The following is an 18,223-nucleotide window of genomic DNA, read 5'->3' on the forward strand; positions in this document are numbered from 1 at the left end:
AACAAAATCGTACCACCATCAAAAGCAGAAATTACATCCATAGACACAAAATTAAGAAATCCCAAAAGTATAAGACACCCAAAATGTATTTCTCTAGTAAATTCTCATACTTCAGCAGACAGTAGCTTGTAAAACTGGACCTTTCACAGCAGCTTTCCTAACAGTGACGTTGTTTCAGCGTTTGTTTTGCAAGGTCATCCACCTCGCCATACACGGTCAGTCTGGAGCTGCTGTGTACCTGCTTCGATCAAATCAAACCTGAACCCAGTGACCTCACTAAAGCAACAGATGGGTACCAGCGGAGAGGACCGTTCAGGATCCTCGCCGCTGCCAAACAAAAAGACTGTTGTTCTCCTCCTTCAGTTAATGATTAACCCATGACAACACTTATTTCCTCTTGGTGGTTTGGCATCACTCTCTCACACACACACACACACACACACACACACACACACACACACAGTACATACACATTTGTTTGACTGACCTCGACAACTGAAACAAAGTCATTTTCCTTTCATTGTTTTAGAGGTGCGTTCTGTTCTGTTTTGGTTCCCATTAGGCGATGACCAAAAAAAGATAAAAAAAGCTGACTTTCTGATGAACTTGTAGTTTAGGTCAGCTGTGGTATTCAGTGGGGGATTTCTTCTGTTTCTTAATCAGTCTACACTCCCATGAGACATCATTTTTTGTCACTACATTACGACATTTTCACAAATCTGACTGATGAAAGTCTGTTGAGGAGTAATTTTACGGTAACGGGACCAAGCCCTTGATTAAACGACTGAATGCAAAGAATGTAATGTATTTTCAGTGTGCAGAAATGCTTCTCGTAATAATGGTCGACGTGAGTTAAAATGTGCATGGATTAAAGCTTAATCAAACAGAGACACAGCGGCCACTGCAATCTTAATCTGAAACTGAGCAGACTGATAAACGCTTGTTTTAGACCAAACAAGTTAAGAGGTGTGAACATGAGGCTGTGTAGCGTTCTCTACTCAGCCTGGTTCAGATGGTGATGTCTGCTGATGCACTGATTTCTTCTTCCACGAGCTTCAAAGATTAAATCGGAGAGCTGAAAAAAATCTGGTATTGCATGATTCTTCCCATTTTGTGTATTTTGATGCCAGCCTAGTTCTAAATCTTCTTTTTTGTGAAAGTATTTACATTTTTTTTTTTTTTTTTTTGGAATTTGAAGTTTTATTGATTTTGTCAGTAATAATCATTATACAAACAGGAGAAACAAAAACAACCTAAAATAAATAAAAACAGGCAGGTAGCCAAACAGACATTGACACAGTAGTGCTCATTATTTCATTATAACTTGGTGGGCATTAGCACATGACAATAATGGCACAATATTGTATTACACCCTCATGTTCTTGCCAAGGTCAAGTCCCATATATATCCACTAAGGCTGTCTTATTGTTCCTTCACCATGTCATTTTTACAGCTCAGTCTTCCCAGCATCTTTTCACATGCAACTATTTCCATTATTTGTTCCTTCCACATTTTCAGTGTGGGAGTTTGAGGTTCTGACCAGCATCTAAGAATCATCCGGGTACAGGTAGTTACGCCAGTTATTAATACTAATACTATTAATATACTGCAGATTTACTTAACTGTGGCACTACTGTTCTGTCCCCAAGAAGACACAACCTTGGTGATGTGGGCAGATCAAATTTCAACCAGTTACTCATAAATTCCAGAACATTTCTCCATAAGGGAAACACAATGGGGCATTCCCAAAATGCATGTATGTATGTACCATGTTCTGCTTTACATTTCCAACTTAAACTGTCTTTAATTAGACCCATTTTATTGAGTCTTGTTGGGGTGTAATAATATCTATGAAGTATTTTGTATTGGATAAATTTGCCTCTGGCTTCTCTGATGTTTTCTCCGCTGCTGGAAAGAATTCCATCCCATGTTTCTTCGGCAAATGTATAACCAAAGTCTTTCTCCCATATAATCTTAAGATTTTTACAGCCATTGTTGTTTACCCATGGACATAGCTCATACCACTTCGATGCTTTGTGATACATTGTTGGCAATTGAAAGTACTGCTCTATTGGGTTTTTAACTTGAGAAAAGTGAATTTTATCCTTAAGACAGCTTCTAATCTGTAAATATTTCCAAAGATGGCCATGTCCCTCCAGATTAAACTTCTCCCTCATTCTATTATAGGAGAGAAAATTACCCCCTTCATATAGGTCATTTAGTATTCTGATACCATGTCTTAACCACTGTGCCAAATAAATTGTCTGTTTGCCTATTTTTATTTTAGTATTGTACCATATGGGTGCATATTTTTGACTATTGTGAGATATTTTACACCTTTTATGTACTTCCTGCCAGACTATCTTTGAATGTTCTAGGATTAGATTCAGACTATTACATGTTTCCTTTTTTGATGTTTGTGCCAAGGCTTCTATAGGTTTAAAGTATTTACATTTTTAGGATGATTTGGCCTTAGTGGAGGTATGAGTTTTTTCTGTGTGCTTTTTACTTTGTCTGTTTACTATACTAATACCTATAAAATGAAAGTAATAAAATGTGTTAGATAAGATTAATTTTAATTAATCCTGAAGGAAATTGAATTGATGAAAGGTGAAATACTACATAAAACACATTTGCTTACGATATCGTCAGTGGCATCCTTGGCAGCAGTGACTGCCAGCACGAGCACCAGAGGCACGACTGTGGTGAACCAGGACAGTGAGGAGATCTGAGGAATCACCTGAAGAAGACACACACATAGTTCAAGTTTGTTTTTGCATAGAATAGCTAGTGAAAAACAAATAAACAGAGGGGGAATCCAAATTGTTTTGGTGAGAAAGGGAATATGACAACAAGCAATCACAGCAATCAGTTGAACATTAAGGCATGTGACACTCAAGAACTGATTGTTTTTTAATGTGAATCCCAAAACATTTTACAGATCCAATAAAGACCTGATTGATCCTGATGCATAACAAGGAAACATGGATTTAAACATATACAGCAAATATATGAATGTGTATATTATTATTCATTCAAAACTGCTTTTGTGCTTCATTTTCTCCTTGTCTGCCAGCAGAGCAGCAGCCTCAGCAGGCGTCCTCTGTGGTGCAACATGACCGTTTTGCACACGATGAGGCAATTTCCTGTACTGGATATTACACTTCCTTTATCTCACTGAACTTGATTCATCCATTTCCTGCTTGGTTAACACGCAGCTTCACTTTGAGAATGTACTCACTGTCGATTGTGTTGGATGACATGTTTGCAAGTATGTTTGACAGCCATTGTCACAAAACAAGTCTATGACAGGTCTGTCATGGTTTCATATGGTTCCAGAAAACTTAGTAATTGTTTTATCTTCCCACATTGGAGTCAAAATCATTTTCCAACATAATGATGTTATGTTATTTCTGAATCTTAAATTTCAAAGGTGTCAAATATTCAGTGTCTTCAACCAATCTGAGAAACTAATTTGCATTTTATTATTTGAGACATGTCAGCATTTTCCATAAAATTTGCATTGACAGTTGGATAACATTGCCTGTTTTCTGTGTGCGTTTGTTTCCCTCACCTGGAGCACCAGCAGAAACAGGAAGTAGGCATTGGCGATTCTCTGAAACTGCTCAAAGAGGTTGAGAGGTAGAAAGGTGAAGGGGTTGTATTTGGAGGTCTTGATGGCGTTAGTCTGGAAGAGGCGTAAAGGGAGGGTGAAGAAGTGACAGAAAAATAAGATTTAGTGTTAAACCAATATATTAATGCTGAAATACTCAGGCTCTTAAGATATTTAGACTTTTTTTGTACTGAATAAACTTATGGGCCCTTTCAAGATATTTCAGACCTTTGTTTCAGTTCGGGCAGCACGATATGCCAAAAAAAAAAAAAAATCATAATGCAATTATTTTCACAAATATTGCGATCACAATCCCGATTTGAGTGGTAAGTATAGTTTTCCATTTCATTTTCACTGAAAAACAAAATTAAATGATGATGTGGCTTTTGCTGGGGTCTGTTCAAAATAAGCGTGCTCCTTTACATCTGTAGCACCACACTGATTCATTTATAATTTTAGGTTGTGACACATTTTAATGCGAAATACAAACACACTAATCCATCCTAATTTAGTGTTGGAGGAACTTAAAACTGGATTCGAGTTTCTTGTGTGTTGGTGGTTAACATGCTGAATATGTTTTCTCCTTTTGAAACTGAGGTCAAACAACTATCAAAACAGGAAAGAAAAATTCTTGAGGTTGGTCAGAAAAACATTTGTTCTGTGACCTCTCATCTTCGCTGTCACTATCATAATTGACATAATTGTTGCAATAAATGTTACAGTTGAATGAGTTTATCAATGAGTCAATGAATGGTAGCTGTTTGTTCAGAGGAAACAGACATGTAGGCCTCAAGCTTGTTGAGTTTAAGTAGCAACACTATCTCAACCACTTTTTGTAGACTTGGGGCAAATTATATAAAAACAACACAACCTGAAAATGACATACCATAAACAGGGCTATGCTACTAGCAATTCAACAGTAGCTAACTGGGCTAGCGTTAGCACAGTTGCCAGCAAGTTTGTTTCTTTTAAGTAATGAAGCAATCTCCATTATTTGATTTATGGTCAAAAGTAACAATGCATGATTGCAATAATTACCTTTTCAAAGCAGATCTTTCAAAAATTTCAAATCATTCAATTGTGTATTTCTCAAATTAATTTAGTAGCCTATTTTCTTTAGCTTCATACAGTCAATAAGTAAAAGGATTAACCATTATAAAGCTATATCCATTAAATATTATGCAAATCATTTCATAATAGCACAACAAACAAACAATCATACAAATAGGCCAAAACACAGCAACTGGAATGGTGGGTGTAAACTGGCAACAAACAAACAACCAGCTGAAAAATGAGGTCTGGTGCTCAACGTGTGAGGCATTAGTTCAGTTGGACACACTGTGTTTTTATGAATTCATAAAACCTTCATTATGGAAATCTAGCACTGTGCATCCGGGATGATAAGACACCTTGTTATATAATCCCATTCATGGCTTGAACAAATATTTGCATATGTTTGTGGTCCCTTAGATATTCAAAGGCCAAAATATTATGTCAGGAAATGTCTACAGGACACTCTGTCTGCAGGCAGGACATTTGTTACAGAGGCCTTCCTTTTAACCAAAAGTGCCATGGTTGTTGACCTCATGAAAGAAAGCAATTTGCCTCACTGTCCTTGAGCAAGACATTGAATTCCCCCAAACTCTGGAGCAAACATGACACACCAAAAAAAGGAAAAGGTACACCAAAAGCTAAAATAAAAAATAAAAACTAAACAAAACAAAACAAAGCAACAATAAAAGAAAAAATGAATTGACAGGTAAGAAACAGATGTTCTAATTGTAGTTAAAATACACAGAAATCTAACAGATTACATGGGCTAAAACACTTAACATTCTTCTGTCAGATTGTCCTGACCCCACTGCTGTCCCCGGTTACATTGACCCCCATCAACATCCCGTTTCAAAAAGTCCATGAAGATCCCCCATATATTTTCAAAAACTGTCAGCTTTCCTTTTGTAATACGTGTTAGTTTTTAAGCAGACACACATGTTGATAAATCCTAAATATATTGCTTTCTACTTGGTTTGTTCACATATTTCCATCCTATACCTACTGTTCTCTAGATGTCACAGACACCAGTCTATTAGCGCATGGTCACCCCCCCGGTAGTAAAATCACCTGGATAAATACACAAGATACACGACTTTGGCCAATAAGGGATTATCAGTTTGGTTATCTGGCTCAGTGCACTATTTTTATGTTTTTATCAATGAATTACACTGAGAAAAGTTTCTTATATTATGTCTGATTTCACTGATATTGCCTCAGAGGTAATGTAATTTCCTCTATATTATGCACATTTCTGTGGTGGGCACATGATTATCCTGGTAACGTATCCACATATAACTGATAAGAAAGTGTGCAGAGAATTTCCATTTTCCATTTACCAGCCTACAGAGCCCCATTGTGAGCCCGAAAATGTTGAGTACCCCAAAGTTTTACATTATAAATTATGTCCAAATTGGTTGAATGGTGGCTGATTATTCACATTTAGACAAACTAGGTAAATTACGCAACATATGCAAAATAGCATCCAGCAGTTGCTAATGTTGGAGACCCAGACTATGCATTTATAACATAAAAATTTGGGGATGCATCTGCCCCAAATGTTCAGGGGTTCTTTGGTTTCAGACCAAAGCAGAACCAAAGAGCAGATCCTAATAAATTATGCTTAAAAAGAAGTCTTTCAGAATACCTCAAATGTTAGAAATTTCTGGGATAAAACTTTGTGAACCATTCATTTGGTCTATGTGGGAGTTCTTTGCAGATGTTTGACTTTATGAGCGTGTAATCTGGTGGGAGGCATTTGCTCTGTGCCAGGTGGATCTTATCAGAAGGCTGAAAGCTCTTAAACGCAGCCGGACTGTGACTCTCTCATCAGTTTATCACTGCATCTCTTCATCAACAACATCACCACCGCCCACAAACCAGGGATTTTGTTCGGGCTGTCAATGTAAAAATAAACAAGCAGGGGAAATGGGTGTTTAAACCCTATATGGTCTTTTCCACAAGTTTCATTTCCTCTGAGTTGCATGGAGGATGATTTTAACCAAAATATGACTGAAAGGGAAAATTAAATATAAAAAGGTTGTGGTAAATAATCTAATGTGCTTTTCCAATTTCCCATTTCAGGTTTTTATAGTGTCATATTCTGTGTGTTTATATGTGTACTTACAGTATGTGTACATTTATAATTACACTGACATGTATCCTGCTGCATTCACACGATTTTGGAAGTCATTCTCCCGACTTTTGCTTTGACTTGTAATTTGGGAACAACGTGGAAGCGACAAAGAAGATGGGTGGCATTTAAATGCTTATAGTGTTTAAAAAAAATAGCTGCTTTCAGTTTAATCATGACAAGGACGAGCAAAGGATAAATACATCATGTGAACCAAATGTTTAACATTTCAATATGTCTTGATCATCCTTTCATAGTACTGCAAAATAATTTATTCACATTTCTATCCATCCATTATCATCTTCTTATCCGGGTTCGGCCGTAGGGGAAACGGGCTGAGCAAAAAACACTTTCCAGCTCAACTGACCAAACCACCTCAACTGGTCCCTTCCGAACTCCCCCTGGATGTCTGAGCTCCTTACCCTATTTCTAAGGCTTGAGCCAAGACAACCTACAGAGGAAACTCAGTTCAGCTGCTTGTGTCTGCAATGTTATTCTTTTGGTCCCTTCCCAAAGCTCAGGACCATAGGTGAGGATTGGGATGTAGATGGACCACTAGATCGAAAACTTTGCCTTCAAGGTTAGCTCTCTCTTCACTACGACAGTCCTGCATAGCACCCTCATCACTGCTGATGCTGCAGAAAACCACCTATCCACCCCACACTCCATTTGACCCTCACTCGTGGACAAGACCCCTAGACTCCTTCACTTGGGGCAGCAACTCTCTCCCGACTTCATTTTCCGGCAGCAAACCACAGCCTTAGACTGCGTCACAGTCGGCTGCAAACCACCCCAGTGCAGGCTGGAGGTCACAATGTAATGAAGCCAACAGAACCACATCATCTGCAAAGAGCAGAGATGAAATTCTGAGGTCCCCAAATCCGGACATTTACATTTCTTTTTTTGAATAAAATCATCCTCCATATGGACGTAGCAGACTTTGCCAGTTTAGAAATATCACCTCTTACTTTATGTATGCTGAAATTAAAAAATAATCAAGATGTATATTTATGATGTAAAAACGGGTAATATATGCATTTATTTTTCTTTGAAACCAGAAATACATAGTTCTGACTGCAGCAACACAGAGTACAAACTAAGGAGCATAAGTTTACCCAGAGACAACCTCAACTCTGACTTTGGCTGACGTCCAGTTTCCTGATAACGGCCAGACTCACAAGTCGCAAGACACACCCCAAAAGGAGAAGTTCTCTTCTAAATATTTGTACTGACAATGTGGTAGAGAGCTGTTTTGTCTATAAGGTATGTGGGCTGCATTTGCTGTACATCCCCTGTTCTGTTTCAGAAGTTTTGTAAAGGATAATTCACCCTCACATTGATGAACTGTGCCAGTGCAAGCAACAACACTCATACACACTTACGAATACTTACTGCATATTTGAAGGAGAGGTTGTACTCGCGGTCGTTGGCACGTAGTTTCCTGTCCAGCTCTGGTTCGAAAAGACAGAAATTATCATTAATTATCAGAGATGATTTTTAGGTTTAATCCAAAGCACGTCACAACAGGAACAAGTTTCGTCGACTGCTGCCTCCAAGGTCAAACATGTAATTTGAATGTTTATAACTAATAAAATCCAAGTGGTGAAGACGTACCTCTCTCTTTCTTTCTGACACAGTCAACGCCAAAGAACGACATCTTCTCTTCCTCTTCCTCCTCCTGCTATCTATCCATCATACCGCTCTGTGGAGAAGAAGAGACAGCTGTTACGTCACAGCAGAGCAAAAGGATAAATCTGAGAAATATCTTTATCACAAGAGTAAACACACACACACACCCCAGACTGTTCCTGTCAAACATCGGCTTTCTCCTGGAAACTGGAGAGTTTAAACACTGCTGTTAAAGTGAGAATGACTTAATGCCCGCCAGCTGCCATTAGGACATTTTCCGTAATGTGCCCTATGAAGTAATCATTCCCCACTCGTATAGCATTTAAAACTGAGGTTAAAGCAGGTTTTAGGTTCCTCGTACAGCTGGGTTTTTTTCAAAACACATTTTATTTCTGACTGGAAAAGTTTTTGAGGCAAGGTATAGACAGTGTAAACCACATCTAAATGGTGGAGTCTTCGTTGTTAAAGGGTACATCATTTGTAAGTGACAGGGTCACGTTTATGGAATATTTCACCCAAGAAATGGCTATTTGTTAATAAATTAGTCATATCAAGTTAGTGGGGAAAAAAACATTGATTTGTTGATCAACCACATTGATCAACAACTATCTAAACACTCTAACACAACTTGAGCACAACTAATCCAACACTTATTTATACAGCAGTATGCCTAGTACTTCCCAAATACTCCTTTGAACAGGAAGTGTGAAAGGGGCTAATATGTTCACTATTTTCAACAAAGGTTGGGGGATTCACAAATGGTCATTTTAAGCGTGAAGTAAGATAATCCTTTATTAGTCCCACAGTGGGGAAATTTCCAACATTGCAGCAGCAAAGGGATAGCAAAGATTGTGCAAAATAAACTATATTAATAAATAAGTACAAAAACGTGCAGGATGAAGATGAAGGAAATAAGCACAGAGGACGACATAAACAAACAATATATACAGTATTTACAACGCTGAGAAACTCAACAGTTAAATAAAGAATGTTCACAGTTGCATGGGTGAAAGTGAAATTGCACTTGTGGTATTAAGCTGTACAAGTGCAGTCAGTTATTGTTGTGTGTGGTCTACTGGGAGCAGTGCTGGTTGTACCTTTTTAAAACCTTTTAAAAAGGTAAAACCTAAAAACCTTTTTAGAAACAATAAGATTATTTCTGCATCAGAAATGCTCTTTTCCTCACTAAAATGAAACTGGTGGCTTTGGTACGTTTTTTTCCCTTCACATCTAATTGAACTACACAACAAAATGATCTTGGGCAATACATCAAGCACTCGTGGGGGAATTTGTGGTACCCACGAAAGTGTGTATATAAAGAACATCCTGAAGTGGCAGGCAAAAGGAATTTAAAAAACAAAACACGTGAAGAACAGGAAAGAAAGCCTCAACATTGTTTCTCAGTCCAGTTTTAAGCTTTGAGTGTTTACGTTCGCTCCACTACATGGATATTTATCTGCTTTCACTTCCTGCTTTCAATCCAGAAAGTTGTTACTCCAGGTTTGCATCAGCCCATGAGCCTCTTAATGTTTTTCCCATGTAGGGCAGAGTGACTCAGAGGGAGACTCCCCTCTCAGGACAGACATCCACTCGTTCTGCTATCTGCTCCCTCCGACAGCGAGACTTCAAAATCAAGAGCCACGTCTGTCCATCTGTGGTCTGTCTCAGCCGAAAAGTGGCTGTTGGTATACCACTGTTATTTTAGAGGTTTCTTCTCTTACAGCCCTGACACACCAAGCCAGCAATCATCAGTAGTCACTGGTGGTTGCTGTAGTGTGCCCTGCACCATGAGTTTTTATCAGTGGCCCGAAACTCAAATGCTGAAACCAATTAAAGGAATACTCAACCGACCAAATAACCACCTGTGAATCAGTTATTCACCCCGTGTTACATTGTGAAGCAAACTTTGTTTTTCTTGCATGCCTCAGGTGAATGAAGAGTAGAAAAACTGAGAAAGTTCTTGATGAAATAATCATAGGGGTACATGTTCAACAACAGCAAAACTATATCAAGATATCCATTAAAAAACTCACAAGCAACACGTGCAATATAACCAAATTTTCCAAAAGAGAAAGAAAACTAAAGATAAAACACATCCAGGGTGTCCCACACTTTTATTTATTTGTGGTGGCCTGCCATGATCAAAACATATGCCACTATGTATTGATTTTATTAATTTTTCAACAAGTTCTGAATAATTTGGTGTGTAGTCATAATGAGAAAGAGAAAAGTTAGTCATTTGTATGAGGAAAGTTTGAGAAACTGAGCACGATTAATAAATTACTCGGCCAGTTGGTTTAGTATATACAGGATTGTTTTTGGGTGTGTTTGTGCTTTTGTGCAAAAACGGGAAGTTTTACAAAAGCCACAAACTGCTGAAGAAAATTTACAAGAGTAAATGTCATCATAGGTGAGGGAAAAAGTGTGCGTGTGTGTGTGTGTGCGTGCATGTGCCCTCTGCCTATGCTGAGGATACCCGGACAGGAAACCGTGGTTTTTTGAGTGCTGGTTGCCAAGGTGACGTCAGCACTAGAGCTATAAATAACAACCACATGTGTTTGCTGAAGAATGTTTGTGTTTTAACAGGAATGCCGAGTCTCTGGAAAACACACACATGGTCGAGACAGTGTGTGTTTTGTCTGCATCATTGTTTCTACGTGTGTGTATAAATATCTGTGTCCACATGTTCCCTCTGGTGTTTTGGGTACATTCTTGTGTCATCTTACATGTGCAAACATAGTAACACAACTAAACAGACTCAGACTATATTCACGCTTTCACAAAGTCCCACCATAAAACCCCAAAACAAACAGTCCACCTTTTCATTCACTCTAAGTTAACCACCCAGTATATTCCACAGCCAAACACGGAGTCATGTGACCCGACACTGCGAGGCGTCTCCAACTTCTTCAACAGGAAAAAACAGACATTTAAACTCACTACAGTCATCATGACGATTTAACGAGGGTTTAAAATCTGAATGTCAAAACGGTGGTGAGTGTAGATTAATGGGGAGCTGTTTCGGAGTTTCTCTCTCTTGGTTTTGGCAGATACACAGACTTTCCAGGCTTTACGACAGACATACCACAGAAACACAACTGACTCCAGAGAATTAATTATAGAGATGCCGGGAAGACAAACGCAGCTCTCAAGTAATGAAAGTTATTCTAGAAGTGCTTCTTACTTGCACACTGTGTTTTAAAATGTTTTCCATTCCTGAATACATACCCCAAAATGTAATTTGTAACATATTTCATTAGATTACCCTAGTACTTTGAATTATTTTTGTAATACTTCAAAATAATCTAGCAGAGCTCAATTGTCTTATACCACTTTCAAATGATAAACAGTAAGTTGTCTGTTTATATGTGGAGTTGTTTTCCGAAATCCTAATTCCTAAATCCTAAATCTAATCCTAATCCTAATTTTTTTTTGGTGCCTAAACCCAAATTCACCTTTACCACAGCATCATCAGAACTGCACATTTTAGAGCAGCTTTTAACTGTGACCATCCAAAGACACACCTGAGTGGTAATCAGCATCTTGATGTGCTACACCTGTCAGGTGGCTGGATTAGCTTGGAAAAGGAGAAGTGCTCACTAACACACATTTTAACATATTTGCAGCCAAAATTTGAAAGAAATATATCTATTGTGTGCTCAAAAAAGGTTAGATCTTTACTTTAACCTGAGAAAAATGGGAGCAAACTCAAACATTTGCATTTAAATGTTTGGTGAGTGCAGTAAATGAGATAAAACAGTAAAACCACAAAGAAAGTCCTTTAAGATCTCTTCAAACATGGTCAATTGTAAACATGGTGTTCTGACTTCCAAAATTTGTTAAAAAAAAAAGAAAGTTGAATCTTGGGAAACTAAGTCTAAAATCTGTGTCCGGATATGCTTTTGTGGTGTCTTTATAGGTCAAAAAAGGTAAAAGCAGTTTCACGTTGAGCTTTAAAGCCACAGTGGGAAAAAAAACAAAGTGGGTATATGAAGAGGTGAATTGTAACATGTTGTGGTTTAATTTAAACCCCATTTACCAATGAAGCCCTGTGATGCTTTGGAAATGTCCTATTTCTCTGTCTCTGCTTTTATTTTCTCTCACACACACAAACACATACACACACACTCACACACATGCACGCACACATGCAGACACACACACACACACACACACACACACACACACACACACACACACACACACACACACACACACAAACCTTTACTTTTCAAAGCGCAACAAACACTGGAATTAATGCTTTTCCAGGCAGACAAAGGTGGGTAACAGAACCCCAGTGTCACAGCCACCTGTCAGAGGCTCAACAGGTCAGAGGTCACACAGATGAATGAGCGTCTTGTCCGATCAGTGATCTCTGGTTTCCCAAACTGAACAGTGCTCTATTATCAAAACTGAACGCTTGTTTGCAGCTGAAAGAAACAACCTTTTCGTTTGAGTGTGTGTGTGTGTGTGTGTGTGTGTGTACACAGATGACTGTGTATCCAAATGACTGAAGAGCCCTTTTGTGTTTGACTGTGGTTTTGCCTCCCCTGCTCACTCTAACAACAGATGACACTATGGCTTACGTCCTCAAAACGTCATTTAAATCACAGGTAGATGCAGCTGGGTATCGTTTTTTAAAAAATGACGATACCAGAACCCCATGAAATGATACGGATACCAACAGAGTATGTCAATCAATAACCATAATGTGAGAAAAGTGGTGCGTAGTCATTCTTTCGACCGTTTTGATGGCATCTCGGCACACTGATCTGCCAACTCATTGCTTAGCTTCACCAAGTTAAGTTAAGTCAAGTCAATTTTATTTAAAAAACCTCTTATCACAAATCACAGTTTGCCTCAGATGGCTTTGCAGCATAGGACATCCGTCTGTCCTCAGACCCTCACATCGACTAAGGAAAAACTCCCCCAAAAAAACCCACCACACCACAGACTGTGTGGGTTTTAGCTGCTGCTTCAGGTGTATGAGCTCCTCGCCAGGGACAATTGTAAGAGTCCGTCTAGCCGCACGCACGCAGTGAAAGTAGCTAAACATCACACAGCTTACAATGCCTACCAGTTATTAACAGGTTTATCATCAGAGTTGATCCATTTTGGCTGAGTGTGAGTTTGTTGGAACCGTTTAAGAGCTCATTGTTAGATGTTAGTCGCCCACTGTGCTAGCTCGTGCTAACTGAGCAGACGATGAACTGACCATTCACCGGGAGGAGAGCGGCTCAGGTGACAGACACAGAAAGTTTGCTAATCTGGCATGGTAGTCGGGATGGGCTGAGAGTAAAACCGTGGCGCAAAAAGATTCAAATACAGCTATTGGTAGACTGGAGACCTGGGCTGCAACAGTGTGAGATTTTCACAGTTCAATAACCGTCTTTGAAAATTAAACTGTAACAGGAATTTGTTGAAAAACACCTTAGTATTGTCCTAATTGAAACTTATAAATCACATTTCTTATGACAGAATGTTTAAAAAGTCCCCCCTCTGGTTGTACTTTTTGAAAATACTGTAGATAAACAAATGTACACACTATGATAATTCATCAAAGTTTTCATACGTCTAGAAAACATGACGATTCACACATGAGGTGAATATTTCACTCAGTGTAAACATCACATGGCTTTAATAAAGAGCATGCCAAGACTGAATCTGTCACAGATGAGGAATAATATGTTCTAAAGCTACTTTAGCTGTTATATGAAATAATACACGAAATTATGCATAATTATCTGTATTTGATTTTAAATGTTCTTTGTTCTTTTAATTAAAACCTGATAAAGTTCTAAGGACCTACACATTGTTTGCTAAATACAGTTCATAGCAATAACATCTCTTACCTAAAGCTACTTTGGTGAAAATAAAAGGGGAGAGCTGCATGTGTTGGGTATATTAAAGTATCATTAATCTCTCTTGAAACATGCTGCAGTCCGGCCCCACCTATTCAACCCAATTTATATCCAACTTTACCCACGTCCAAACAACCTCTCTTATCAAAAAATACACAAGTGTAATGACGTGAACACACACCTCCCCCCAGAAAGAAAAACAGTTCTCACAGTAATTTACTGAAACTGACGTTGATAGGTTTTGTAGTGAGTTTCTGGGATCCACATGTGGTGATCTGAGTGGGTAACCAAAAAAACTGTGCTGTTTGACAAATCATAGGTTAAACTGGCATTTAATGTTTAATAGTTCTAATTATGGCTATATTCATGTATGTTGGAAATGCATCTGAAAGTTAAATAAAATGTGTATTTTTATATAGTCAAAACATTATAGAAATGTCACATCTCTTAAACTGAGTAAAGAGCGCACCAAAATCATCTACCCAGGATCAAACAGATTAAATATGAGAAATGACTGATATTATGTGATAATCCATACAAATTTAAATGAGCTTCTGTATGAATTCAGTGGTTCAACATTTTGAGAAATTTGCCTTTTCTCCGGCTGAAAATTTAAGTAAAATTTCATGATATCTTCACTTATTGAGACTACAACAAAACGGCATTTCGTTTTGCAAAAGATATGGTGGCAGCCAGTGAGAATAATTTTAAGAACACGCTGTGTCTTGTCCTCGTTTTTTTTTTCTTTGCTATGAGGTGGTACTTCAGTCGATTCAAGAAAGCCGTATTTCGCAAAACTACAATATAAACACTATTTTGATTTTATAAGTCACATGATGAACAATCAAGGGTGTCAGTAGAAACTGGCTCCCTCAGGCATGATGCAGCAGGCACTAAACGTGGTGTTATTGCATCACATAACTCTCCAAAACTCTCCAGAAGTTTTAACTCCACAATTCCTCTGTCAAATCATGGACTATCACCTCCCAGAAAACCCTCATACGTGGCCGCTCCCATGTATAAGGGACTTGCTTTTCCATTATTGCTCGTAAAACATGTACCTAACATCATCACTGGTACTGTGTGTTGTGTTTGACTTGAATAAAGCAACATGTACTCAAAACAACTGGGGAAGATTGGAGTTCTTGCATAATATTTTCCATAGATCACAGTGTCCGACAGTAACAGATAAGCCAATGAGCACAGCTGCTGTGGTTTCAGCATGTTTCCTCTGTGTGTGTGTGTGTGTGTGTGTGTGTTTTGTCTAATAGCAAACAGAGCTCTGGCTAAATGAGATCTATTTTCAATGAACTGCAGGAAAGAAAGGTGTAGAGCAGAACACGTTTGCTTATTGTGTTTCCAAGACGAGAGGAGTCTAACTTTCTGAAAGTCTAGGCTCTGAAGAGGCTCTGAAGAGGCTCTCCATGGCGTCTTTTGCTCTCAGAGTAAATGAAAAGCTTTGGGTAAACTTTAAGGGCCTCTCAGGCAACATACATTAGAGGCATGGATGGATTCAGAGACAACGGGCACAGACATGAAAACGCCCCCCAATCCTCCTACATAGGAGCAAGACACTGAAAGGGCAGTTGCTGGTGATGTAACTTTGTAATGACCTACCAAAGAAGAAAATCACGCACATGTGCACAAAGCTGTTCTTCTACAGAGCCGTGATTACAAACAAGCCAAAACAAAAATGTAAGGTTTCGTGCAAGAACCGTTGCCGTGTAAGTGGCCCCTCAGAATGAAAAATGACTACATTAGCTGTCCCTTTCCTTTTGTTTATTTTTCCTCTCTTTGAGGTTGTTTTTGTGTCTCTCCTGGTTAATCAGTACGGCCCATCTCGAATTGATCTACGTAACTTTCCAACATGACGTGTTGACTTTTTTTTTTAAATATGGTGCTTTTGCAAAACTAGGCTGTATAAGGAGTACAAAGATGCAAGTACTTTTGAAATTGGTGCTGCCAGAGAAAACAGAGAGAAAAGACATTTTACTCAAGATGGAGAAAAAGTATAAAGTTAAAACCAGGTAGTACCACATCAGATTTTTTGGTTAATCAGTCTTATACAGTGGTGATAGATTTATGGTCAAAATCTTATGGGATTTTTGAATCAGATTTTCCGTTACTGCCAAAAATAAGCTCTGTGGCAAACTTACATGTTTTGTTCAGCAGGATAATCTTCACAAAGGAACACCGCTTTTGTGTGTTTTAAAGCGTAAATGAAATTGCCAGAAGCAAAAAACTATTGTTAGGCAACACACAAACTACATGGTCGGACATATTAAACATCTTCACTGTAAAAACACGATTGAAAAATATTATAAACAGATACATAAAGTTTGAGTGCAAGTCTGTAAAGCTGTAAAGACGGATAAGCGGGTTAAATGAGTTTCTGTGTCCGCTGTGATGACGTCTAATGTCCCAGACAAACACTGTAGTCCCTTTCAGCCTCTCGTTAGCAACTGCCTTTTTTAAGATGAGTAAAACCTTAAAAGTTCAAAAATCGTGTTTAAGCGGACGTATTTTATGTTGCAGAACAAAATGTCTCAATATGTTTAGCCTGTGTTAACCACAGACCTTATTTAGGGCATTTTACAAATAAACCCATTAAAAAAACCCAAAGACTTTAAGACAAGGGAACCAGAAGTGCTAAAAGGCCAACGGACTTCTGCACTTTAGGACTCATTACTTCACCACTCTGTATATAATATCTGTGTCTTTACATACAGTCTATGATCGGTCTGCATTATTCCCGTTCATAAGTGTGTGTATGACTTTACCGAGATTATTTTCTTCAAGAAGTGGAGAAAGAGTTTCCTACTTACAGTTATCAGCGGCATTACAATGACAAAGGTGGAGCTAATGTTGGTATTAGCCGGGTAACGTCACGTCAGCTACAGTGTTGTTGGTTAACTTTCAGAAACATGATAACTCTGCCGCCGAGTTTCTCCATGAAAAGTGACTAAATCAATGTCAAATAAATCTATTGCAGGAGAGCGTTAAATATTTCCCACTGAAATGTCATGAAGTAGAAGTATAAAGTGGTCCAATGGAATTACCCAAGTAAAGCTACCTCAAATTATAACTATAACTAGCTACATTACCTGAGTAAATGTCAACCAGTATTATTAAGTTACGAGGCAGCGGCACTCATCATTATGCCATGATTAACTCCTCGTACATCATGTTAATTCAACCCTTGATATAATTTCTCGTTCAGCTTCAAATGAACAAATCACTGAAGTGGTTAAACAAATGTTTTGTGAAACGTTGACGAGCAGGTCGTCTCTTGATATGCTTCTATATTATTTGTCCACGATGACGGCAAGTGTGGTGGGCAATACCAAAACGCAGCAGCAGAGCTTGTGGTTCAAGCAACAGCCCAGACAGCCAGCGAAACTCTGCTGAATATCGTGTTCTGCATCAGTTTGCAGTTTGCATCGTTTCGCCGGTGGCAAGGAGGAAATCTAGGCAGGAGTAGGATGGGAGGAAGTCCATCACAGTTCATCTACACATACTACCCACATTGTTTTGATATGAAGTTGGTTTAAAACTGGAAACCACTGAAAGTTGCCCGACAGATCTCCTTCATAAAGCGTCCACAAACAAGGTATTCTGTGAGGAACTTTAAGGTGTTTATTTAAATCTGAAACACTAAAATGCATTTTGGTTTTTACAGTTCTCTGCATTCCAAAATCCTCCAGCCTTTTCTGTTTCATCTCTATCAACAGGTACTTGTGTTATCTGGCCTCCGGCTAAGAATAGCTAGCAGACCACTCTGGGCTTTTCGGAGCACATAAACTCCGAGCAATAAAGCAACTTTTAGAGTCAATCAGAGCTGCAACGATTATTCAGTGAATTGATTAGTCTGTCGTAGGGTTGCAACGTTTTGAGATTTTAACAGTACAATAACGGTTTCACAGTATCATGGTATTA

General features: G+C 38.5%; 1 protein-coding gene across 1 annotated transcript in view; it reads right to left on the reverse strand.

The window, feature by feature from the left end:
- The window catches only part of LOC121944006 (phospholipid-transporting ATPase ID-like), a 47,750-nt gene that overhangs the window by 22,215 nt on the left and 7,312 nt on the right, over positions 1 to 18,223 (reverse strand). The window contains exons 2-5 of the mRNA XM_042487652.2: positions 8,412 to 8,499; positions 8,190 to 8,248; positions 3,575 to 3,688; positions 2,642 to 2,740 (exon numbers count right to left, since the gene is read on the reverse strand). Of these exons, the coding sequence (XP_042343586.2) occupies positions 2,642 to 2,740; positions 3,575 to 3,688; positions 8,190 to 8,248; positions 8,412 to 8,454 (315 nt within the window). The 5' untranslated portion in view covers positions 8,455 to 8,499. The remainder of the gene's footprint in view (positions 1 to 2,641; positions 2,741 to 3,574; positions 3,689 to 8,189; positions 8,249 to 8,411; positions 8,500 to 18,223) is intronic.

The sequence above is a fragment of the Plectropomus leopardus genome, chromosome 4 (assembly GCF_026936395.1).
Source record: "Plectropomus leopardus strain MGB_pleo_1.0 chromosome 4, ASM2693639v1, whole genome shotgun sequence".
Classification (NCBI taxonomy): Eukaryota; Metazoa; Chordata; class Actinopteri; order Perciformes; family Serranidae; genus Plectropomus; species Plectropomus leopardus.